Below are 9,318 nucleotides of genomic sequence, written 5' to 3'. Positions count from 1 at the left end.
AGCTGTGAAAATACTGTCAGTTTTGTAAAAACCTTATAGGTAGCTATTCTCATATTGTAATCCACCGCACTTGTTCTAGAATTTGAGATTGTGACCCACTTTTCACTCAGTAAGCACTATATTCTGCAATGGGATTTTTTACTACTTCACTTAAATCACCGATCCAGCTTATATTCTATTCTGTTTCTGTTTTATCCCCCAATAATTCATTTCAATCTACAGAATTGAAGTAACGGTTGTGTCTCATCCGCGTTAATTCCTATTTGGTTAATAAATACTATCTATATTCGTGGTATTTTGCTACGTCAAAAGGATCAACAGATCTTTGCTCATCCATTGATAATTCAATCTTAACAAAACAGTTTCTCTGAACTAAACCTGGAAAACTAGTTTTCTTTCAATAAAAGAAGCAAGGAAATCGAGTTTTATTTGTTACGAAAGACAAAAACCGAAATTTTCGCAACACAGAGTCATAGGGCCAAGTCGATTTGAAATAACTCCTTGCTTAACTTTATTTCACTCGCAGTTGCTAACATGTGTAAATGTAAATTTTCCGCGAAATGATGAAAGAGCTAAGAATTAGAAAGTGATTCATTTAACAATTTAGTGCTATTAGTGAGTGGCGTTTTTAATCCTTTGTGGATGATCGATCAGTTATCACTTTATGGAAAGAGATAAAGACAGTAACGGTGAATCTCTGAATACTGTTTACGTATGTGTCCTTTTGATTGTTGTAAGTGCAGCTAAAATTACTAAGCTTTTGAAAGGATCTTTACCAGATGTCTTGCTAAGAACTTGAATATGTCCATTTTACATTTTTCACAAATCCACCTTTCACTCCCTTTTCTCAAAATACCTTCCAAGCGTTTTATTCGAATGTCTAAGTAACTCTAGTCTCACCTGCATGGATTCCGATGACTTGGCTCGAATCTCTTTTAGGACAACGAACTGGCGAAAGCCGACGAGAAAACGAAGTCACGAGTGTCACATATTCATGATTTAAGTATTCGTTTACTAAATGTCGCCTTACAGAAAGGAACGCATCTTAGAAGGATAGTTAGTTTCAATTTTATGTAATAGATGTTGCTTGGCTATTATGTTGATAATACAGTTTTGGGTCAAAATACAGCCACACATCAACTGTTTCATTTAGAGTCAAATTGCTAGCTATCAAATCACTGATTGACTGGCTATTCATGGTTCACATCCTTTCATCTAATTTTAGCAATTTCTTTTCAACTTTTGCTTAAAAATTCTGAAAATATCTGCTTTCCTCTCTCCATGCTAACCATCTGATACTGTTATTTTCACCACGTTGGATCAGATTTTATAAGAAAATGCTTCCATTAAAATGAAAAGTAAAAAGACAATAAAAATAATTAATCAAAATAATATTTGTCATATTCATTCTCCTTTCCTTCTTCTCCCTTACTGATTTTCCTCTTCGTTTTCTCCTATACCTTCCTATCTTCCGCACCTTCCACATCTTACTGTATAAAACAATAATTGAGGTCAAAAATGAATTTGATTATCAACAATTATTGCTTTTGAAGGTGAAGGAAAAAGAACTAATGGAGTTACTTCAAGAAACCAAAGCAGTACTACAAAGTCAAAGCACATTTACTGAGATTAATGCGCCAGTGGTTGTTTGTGGTGACATACATGGACAGGTTTTCATTTTTCTTGTAAAATTTAATTGGACGCTTCGTCCAGCCAAATATTATTTCCAAGTTGTCACGGTTTCCTAAAATGCCACAAATATGAATCCAACAGTTAAAAATCTTTCTTCTTAAGTAAGAGAAAAGATAATGGTTGACAGTAGCTTCAATGTGTCAGCGATCAGTTGTAAAAAGAAACTGTGATAGAACTTTTCCTTTATCACAAACAATACATTTAAAATTGTCATTTCGAATTGACACTTAGCTGAATTCAGTTTGTTATCCTGACCTTTTTGGCTACTAGCTTTGTTTACGCATTTTCTAGAGAGCATCGAATGTTGGGAAAAATGTTTGTTTGCGGAAAGTAATTGGAAATATAGCTGTCGTATTATGAATGTTTGCATGTGAAAATGATTAAATAAAAATAAAATGCAGCAAATTACTGACTCTAACAAGTAACAGAACATTTCTAAAACGGTTATTAGCATCAAATGAACGCATGCGCTCAATTATTCAGCTAATGGTGACCGCTGGACAATTTAAACCAGCGCTCATTAAATCCAAACGAGTATGCAGAAATATGTGTACATATATTCTTTATATTAAAAAAAAAAAGAAATATCCAACATGTGATAAACTGGCTAACAATGGCAGGTATCACTCTAAAAGGAAACAAGCATAAGTATGTATAATTAATGCAATTGGCAAAAATTTAGTTAGTAAGTAAAACGATGTCTTAGTGCAATAGTTGACATTTTCAAATAATAGTTCATAAGATTAATGATTCATTATACTTTACAGCAAAAATAAATAACTGCTGAAACATTTCAGTACAGCGATATGCTGCGGATTTTTGACAAATGCGGCTTTCCACCGGAAACAAACTATTTATTTCTTGGTGATTACGTCGACCGTGGCAAACAGTCGATTGAAACCGTGTGTCTCCTTTTCTGCTTCAAAATTAAATATCCTGAGAATTTCTTCTTATTAAGAGGTACTTATTAATTGTGTCTGTGCCACCTATGATTTGGACATTGTGAAATATCTTAATATTACTTCTTGATTATTCAGCTTTTTCCGCGATGTATGGTACATAATGAGAAACTTAGTGGCAGTTTTTTAAAACACTTTAACTAACTGAAAAATTTTGCAAATCTCGAATTAGTTTGAAACTCCCATGTCATTTTATTTGTAAGGTGATATGATTATTTGCAGGGAATCATGAATGTGCTGGAATCAATCGAGTGTATGGATTCTATGAAGAGGTTAATCGACGTTATCGTTCTGTTCGTCTCTGGGAAGTCTTTCAAGTACTAATTTAACGTTAATGCAACTTAGTTGTCAGGAATGAGTGAATAATAAAGTACAACTGCTGAAAATGACTCTCTGAAAAAAAATCAGCATTCAGCATGGCTGCTAGAACTAAACTGAAATTTAAAATTTGAGCAAATGAAGTTGTTGAACTTTAACCTTTAAGCTACATGAATAGATTTTCACATAGACTAGTAGTACCAAAAGTGAGAGATCATTCAAGTAATGGGAATGTTTAGGATACGTTCAATTATCTGCCATATGCTGCTTGTATAGCTGGAAAGATCTTGTGTATGCACGGTGGTCTGTCACCAAAATTGAATAATTTGGATTCGCTGCGCAATATAGAACGCCCATCAGATCCACAACCAACCTCCATGGAACTTGATATCCTTTGGTAGCTGTTCTATCTGTTTTCCTTTTAAGGGTAAAGTTCTTACATAACTATATATTATCGACATACCAAAATTTCAACAGATAATTCTTTCGCATCTATTTACCTGTTTTAAGCAGCTTCCTTGGCTCATTTCGCAGATCTCATAATTCATACTGTTGAAATAGAACTAGGAGCCTCATTCCGTTCATTCTTTACCAGCGGCTATCTCAGCTGCAATGAAATATTTTAAAATTGTGAAGGACTTTAGCAAAGTACAGGTCGGATCCAGACGAAAGAGTACAAGGTTGGCAACCGAATAGTCGAGGTATTTCGTTTGTTTTCGGCGTTGATGTTTTGAAAGACGCATGTGAGAAACTAAACATCGATCTGGTCGCTCGTGCGCATCAAGTTCGTTTAATTCAAGGGTATCAGATTCTAAGAATTTTTCCGAAAGGAAAATGTAAATGTGAATCTTATTCAGGTGGTGCAAGACGGATACGAGTTTTTCGGCAATCGTCGTTTAGTGACCATATTTTCAGCACCACATTATTGTGGCGAATTTGACAATGCAGCTGCAGCGATGAATGTAGCAGAAGATCTCAGTTGTTCATTTCATGTGGGTTTAGCAATTACTGCTTAGTAGTAAATTGGCCACATCACTAATAAGTACAAAATATATATATAGGATAGTCGTATCATTAGCAATTTTTTTTTGTCACTGTAATACAGTTGACTAATGGCAACAATATCAGTGTTCCGAATTTCAGGTATTGGATCCCGAAGCGAACTCTACATCATAAATTCTACTACTCCATCTACTCGTCTAATAAAAAAGCTACCTTAATCCAGATGTTTTCAGGTGTTTAAGCCAACAACAAAAGCAATTCGCATGGCAATGAAACAAAAAGAAAAAGTTGGATAGTTGCAAGCAAAGCTTTACAAAATTACTACTTAATATTGCATTTCAAATAAAATCAGAAACATATTATTTCGACGTAAATATTTTGAAATATCAATTTCGAGCCTTCTGAAGACATTTTTCTGAAAATTGCCACGTATTCCATCCATTACGTCCTTGTTGCAATGAGAAATTCGCTGAAAATTTAGAAGACATTTTTCAAACCGAGATATTTTTTTGGTGTCTCATTTTGATACTTCGATTGCCTCCTTCCGTTCCAAAATGCTAAAGTGACCAATGTATTCCACGACGTTAATTTTGAAGAATTGCAGCAGTTTTTCTTTTTTGTATTAACCCTAAAGTATTTGAATAAACTTATTGTAATTTTTAACTAATGAATTTACATCCTTCGTACATGCTCTGAGCCGTATAATTCAAACAAATCCTTAATTTCTCATACGGCATTGCATGGTTAAACACGGATATCGGCTGAGTTTTCCAGTGAAAAACTGGTGCCAAATAGATGAATAAACGATCTTTTCTGGGTCTGCAACGAATCAGTGGAGCGTGGGAATCTTTTTTTTTGTACGGAAGCAAATGAAGGATGAAAACTAGTAATAAATGGTAGGACATACAGTTCAGTTCTTCTGATGTACGGGTAGTCCTCATCCACTTTGAAGGCATTCGTAGGCCTTCGATAAACAGTTATCGTTGTTGAATTAGTAGTTCGTACAAATGGTAGGGCGTGCAACTGGCGGCCGAACACTACACCTTGTACCTGGAAAGGTGACATCTGGAAATGTCTAGGACAGGAGTAAAGAGTAAAGCTATTGAAAGGAAGTAATTAATTGGACATTAGCATCCAATCGTTTACATTCGTAAGATGTCTGGAAAAGTTAATCTGGATGTTGTAATAGCCGAATGAAACCCTATTTATTTCCTGAACCCATGTGTCTTCGATATCATACTTCTTATAAAAAGTTAATAAGACTTGCTGTACGACAACTTTAAGAAACTTGCTGTACAATAATTTTTAAGGAGACTTGTGATAAAAAATAAGCATAATTGTCGCTTGTCGCGATACTAAATGCAAAAGCGTGATCGCCATGGTTGTACAACGTGAAGCTATGAGACTGCGGTGGACAATCTTTCTAAACATCGTTCACTGCTGTGAATTTGTAAACATAGCGAATTAAATTTAAAATAAAAGATTTCCGAAACGGTACGGAGGGGAGTAGTGTAAATGAATAATCACAAGTTATCACAAGTTGCGCAGAACTATTCCAGAGTTTTTCAGAAGAAGACTACAATTAGTTTATTTAACATCTTTTATAAAATTTATCGGTCATTTGCTGTAGCCAAAGAACATTTAAAAGAAAGTCGAAGAGGTCTTGGAACTATGAAGAAGTTTTTATTGTTCAGACTGAAAAGGAAAGAGACCTGTAAACCGAAAGTGAGCCAGTTCTTATCAACCGATGCCAAAATTTCAGGTTCAATGAGTTCCGCATCCGGTTTGTCACTGGTCCAGATAAAACGATCATTGCTCATGTATGATGGCGTAATCATTTTTATACAAAACGTCACCGCCTGAATCTTATAATATTCACCAATACAACGTTATGGGAAATTAAACGCACAGCAGCGCATCCATCCCAGTGACTCCCATGACGCACGTCATTCTGGAAACTTCTTGATCGAAAACTTCCTTTAATGGCTTATATTTTAGGAGTTTTAGTTTGCTGTATACGATTTCGCGTATTATCCATTCGTACTATTTGTTGGCCAACAATAAAAGTGGTAAGTTTGAAGAACGGAAGTAATTAGAAATTTGCGAGACCGCTTCTCCCTTACCTTTCGCAAGAATGAAAGACGAATGAGAGCAACCGAACACGGGATGATTCTGTTGAAATGAATTCTGTTAAACACAATTTGAGGCGTTTAAAGGGTGAAAATTCGAAAAAAGTTGGGACAAGACGGCCTTTAAATCTGAGCCAAAAAACTACTAATAAGTAGTCGAAATGTTTTAATCTGATCAAAATTAATGAAATGATTTAATAAAGATCAAATGACTTCCAATAATTCTGTTAGTTGTCCTCTCTCTGAATGGACAAGACTCCTTCAAAGTCCGGATGTTATTTCAAAGTCAAAGGTTTCCTAAGCTTATTGGAAGACTTCAACATTACTCCAACATTTTTCTCTTTGCATGACAGTTTTCTGCCTGCGATTAGTCTCTAAGTCCCCCTAAAATTCATAATATTTCACGGTTAGCCGACATCATTTTGTAGACATATTATTCGTTGGTTTCCTGCTTTACTCTGCTTGCAAGATTGCTGATGAAATTGGGGACAGGATGGGAAGGAGTGACGTGTGACATGTTTGGCCCCTCAAGCATGGATGGAGGGATCTGAGTCGAAAAGAAGTTTCGAAGCAACAAAAAGTAGAAGATATGAATAGTGGTGTGCCTGGCTACAGTCTCGACGAAGTGAGAAAAGTTCATTTGAGTCATTTAAGTCGAATAACTCTTGACAGTTGTCGTAATATGACCACTTCATTCATGTGATTACTTTCAGCGACAGTGTCAGGAAAAATAACAAAAAATAACAATAAGAAGCGATTGAAGAAGGAACGAAGTGGAGGTGCGAACATGTTCAAGAAGGAAAAAAAATTGTCGTGGCGAAAGAGTAAGTTGCAGTTACCTTTTGAAAGGATTACTGCTTCGAAAAGTAACTTCTAGTGGAGTATGATGAAAGTTATTTGGTATGCATGGGTTACTTAATAGCTGAAAGTACACCAAGCTAATGTCGAAGGATGCATGATAAATAATGTGGAAAGATGGATGGTAAAGCAGCCTTATCATTAAGTATGAGAAATTGTCTCTTCACCTTTCTTTCTACCAGTTAGTAATGTTTATTGCTGATTGTTGATTTTTTTTGACGATATGAAAGATCAACAATAAGTATTAGGAAGAGCTGCAATGAAGCAATTTCGTGAAGATATATTGTTGGAACAGTTGATTCGAAAGCCTAAAGTTAGTGATGTTTTAATAATGGACACGTACGGTGATAATATGAATGAAACAGTTAACGGTGAGTTCAACCAGTAAAGAAACATTTCGTAATCATTTTCTCCGCTTATCATGTAAGCAGTTTATCTTCATTGATTCAATAGTCTTTGTTCTTGATGCTTTCTACAGTTACTGCTAAATTCAGTTTGAACTATTAGAAGTTTTATATTAATGGTATGCTATCACTACTTTGTTATTTTTACCCTCTAACTGTACTTACTGCGGCGATGATTGGAAAGTTGTATTAAGAGGAATCCTGTTTACTTCTTACTTATTGCTTGAGGTGTTATCACGATAGTAATGATTTTTACTGCTTTAATCATTTCAGGAAGGTTTTTGATGCTAAGTATAGCACTTCCTGGATCAATATTAAATAACGCACAAAGTCCAGAACTAAGAACTTATCTTGCTGGACAGGTAAACATATTTTAGTTTTAGCTATTATTTAATAAGCGAAATACTGCCATTTATCATCAGTCATATAGTTTCACAGTTTTTTTCAACTTTAATGGGGGCGATATCATTTTAGTCTAGCATCTATCAGTTTGGATAACTTAGGTAATGTAAATTACAGATAGCGCGTTCGGCTGCGATATTCTGCGTCGATGAGATTATTGTTTATGATGAAACAGCTCGAATGAAACCACAGTTGGTTTATTTTCCCACTCACGTGTTATGGTTCATAAAATCATTTTCGAATCGATTGGTAAAAGATTTTTATGTCCAGATTTATTTTCACTATGCTGATTTTTAGACAACGTGACGATTACTGCAGCGGAAAATGGTGTCCAGATCTGCCCGTTCACAGTGGCAATGTAGAATGTAATTTTCATCTGGCGAGAATTCTGGAATTTATGGAATGTCCGCAGTACTTGCGGAAAACCTTATTTCCTCTTCAAAAAACGTTAAGATATGCTGGTGAATTCGTATTTTTTAATTTTAAATGCTGATTTTAGAGCTTAAACTTCCAAAGAAAATTTTTTCCTCTAACTGCCAGCTAAATCCTTATAAGCTCAGGTATCCTGAATCCGTTAGATTGTCCTCATCATCTGCGTGCGTCAGATTTGAGTGTTCCCTATAGAGAAGGTGTTGTGCTTGATAAGCCGGTGAAAGCAGGTCGTGGACCTATTTGTAACATTGGTCTATACAAGGTTTGTTAATTTTGTGGTATTATATGGAATTAGAATAACCCGTTTTTTTGTAGTGATAGCAGTTCTGTTTTGAAATGTATTAGTGATTTATATTTTTCCCTCGTTGATTTTGATTTTTGTGATACCGCGAAAATAATGAGTAATGTTTTCAATTTAGGAAGTTCAAATTAATGAAGAAGTTGTACTTCAAGCTGGAACTCGTGTTACAGTGAAAGTATTGGATATTTACTCGGGTATTCCTGTTTCTTCACACTTTTATGCTACCTCCAATTTATTAAGGAGGTCATCACTTCAAAATAATTATGAAATGAGCTAGCAAACGAAGTAATCAGTGAATTTTGCTGTATTTTTCATCTCGCCAGTTTCAGTACCCTTTTAAGAACAGCAGATATACAAAATGTTTGAATCTAATTGAAATTGAAATTAAATTCGAAAACTGTTGAAAAATAAAAGGTCACGAAATAGCAGTTAGTAGTAATGGAGCAGAAAAAAATTTTCTTTGTAGAAAGAAAGCGATATCATGGATGTTTGGTGAATTCTCAACAAATAAAGCGAGAAACTGGATTATACTGGGGCTATAAAGTACGCATTGCTTTAAGTCTTCATGATGCATTGAATGCTGGGGAATACGATGTTATCATTGGAACATCGGAACGGGGAAAGCCAGTGAGCAAATTTGAGATGCCGTTATGTGAAAGGAAGTGAGCTTTTTTTGTCCCACAATATAAAATGTACATTGAAGTTGGTCTGAAAAGAATTTATTTTAATTTCACAGGCAGTTTCATTTTTAAATAGTGTTTTTGAGTAAGGAATGGGGAACAGGGACGAAAAGGGTTTCGTCCTTTTTTTCGTCGTTTCGT

At 35.0% G+C, this 9,318-nt stretch overlaps 3 protein-coding genes across 3 annotated transcripts in view; 2 read left to right on the top strand and 1 right to left on the bottom strand.

Moving 5' to 3' along the window:
- Positions 1-664: 664 nt before the first annotated feature.
- On the top strand, positions 665-4,267 carry LOAG_09990 (hypothetical protein; the record flags this gene model as incomplete). Its single annotated transcript, XM_020448062.1, has 9 exons — positions 665-733; positions 940-1,056; positions 1,554-1,670; positions 2,490-2,652; positions 2,874-2,968; positions 3,209-3,366; positions 3,624-3,753; positions 3,827-3,961; positions 4,205-4,267. The coding sequence occupies 9 exons, from the start codon at positions 665-667 to the stop codon at positions 4,265-4,267; spliced, it is 1,047 nt and encodes a 348-aa protein (XP_020301761.1).
- Positions 4,268-4,357: 90 nt separating this feature from the next.
- LOAG_09989 (hypothetical protein) lies at positions 4,358-5,809 on the bottom strand (the record flags this gene model as incomplete). The annotated part of the gene is made up of 4 exons (XM_020448061.1): positions 4,358-4,440; positions 4,648-4,790; positions 4,879-5,021; positions 5,684-5,809. The coding sequence occupies 4 exons, from the start codon at positions 5,807-5,809 to the stop codon at positions 4,358-4,360; spliced, it is 495 nt and encodes a 164-aa protein (XP_020301760.1).
- A 730-nt stretch (positions 5,810-6,539) lies between these two features.
- LOAG_17700 (deoxyribose-phosphate aldolase) overlaps positions 6,540-9,318 on the top strand; it is a 3,773-nt gene continuing 994 nt past the window's right edge. The window contains exons 1-9 of the mRNA XM_020450363.1: positions 6,540-6,725; positions 6,814-6,924; positions 7,207-7,329; positions 7,636-7,724; positions 7,882-7,955; positions 8,062-8,225; positions 8,325-8,458; positions 8,616-8,691; positions 8,964-9,159. Coding sequence (XP_020305972.1) covers positions 6,888-6,924; positions 7,207-7,329; positions 7,636-7,724; positions 7,882-7,955; positions 8,062-8,225; positions 8,325-8,458; positions 8,616-8,691; positions 8,964-9,159 — 893 coding nt within the window. The 5' untranslated portion in view covers positions 6,540-6,725; positions 6,814-6,887. The remainder of the gene's footprint in view (positions 6,726-6,813; positions 6,925-7,206; positions 7,330-7,635; positions 7,725-7,881; positions 7,956-8,061; positions 8,226-8,324; positions 8,459-8,615; positions 8,692-8,963; positions 9,160-9,318) is intronic.

Source organism: Loa loa (genome assembly GCF_000183805.2).
Source record: "Loa loa unplaced genomic scaffold supercont3.115, whole genome shotgun sequence".
Classification (NCBI taxonomy): domain Eukaryota; kingdom Metazoa; phylum Nematoda; class Chromadorea; order Rhabditida; family Onchocercidae; genus Loa; species Loa loa.
The sequence above is the reverse complement of the archived record's forward strand: the minus strand, read 5'-3'. Positions and strand labels throughout refer to the sequence as shown.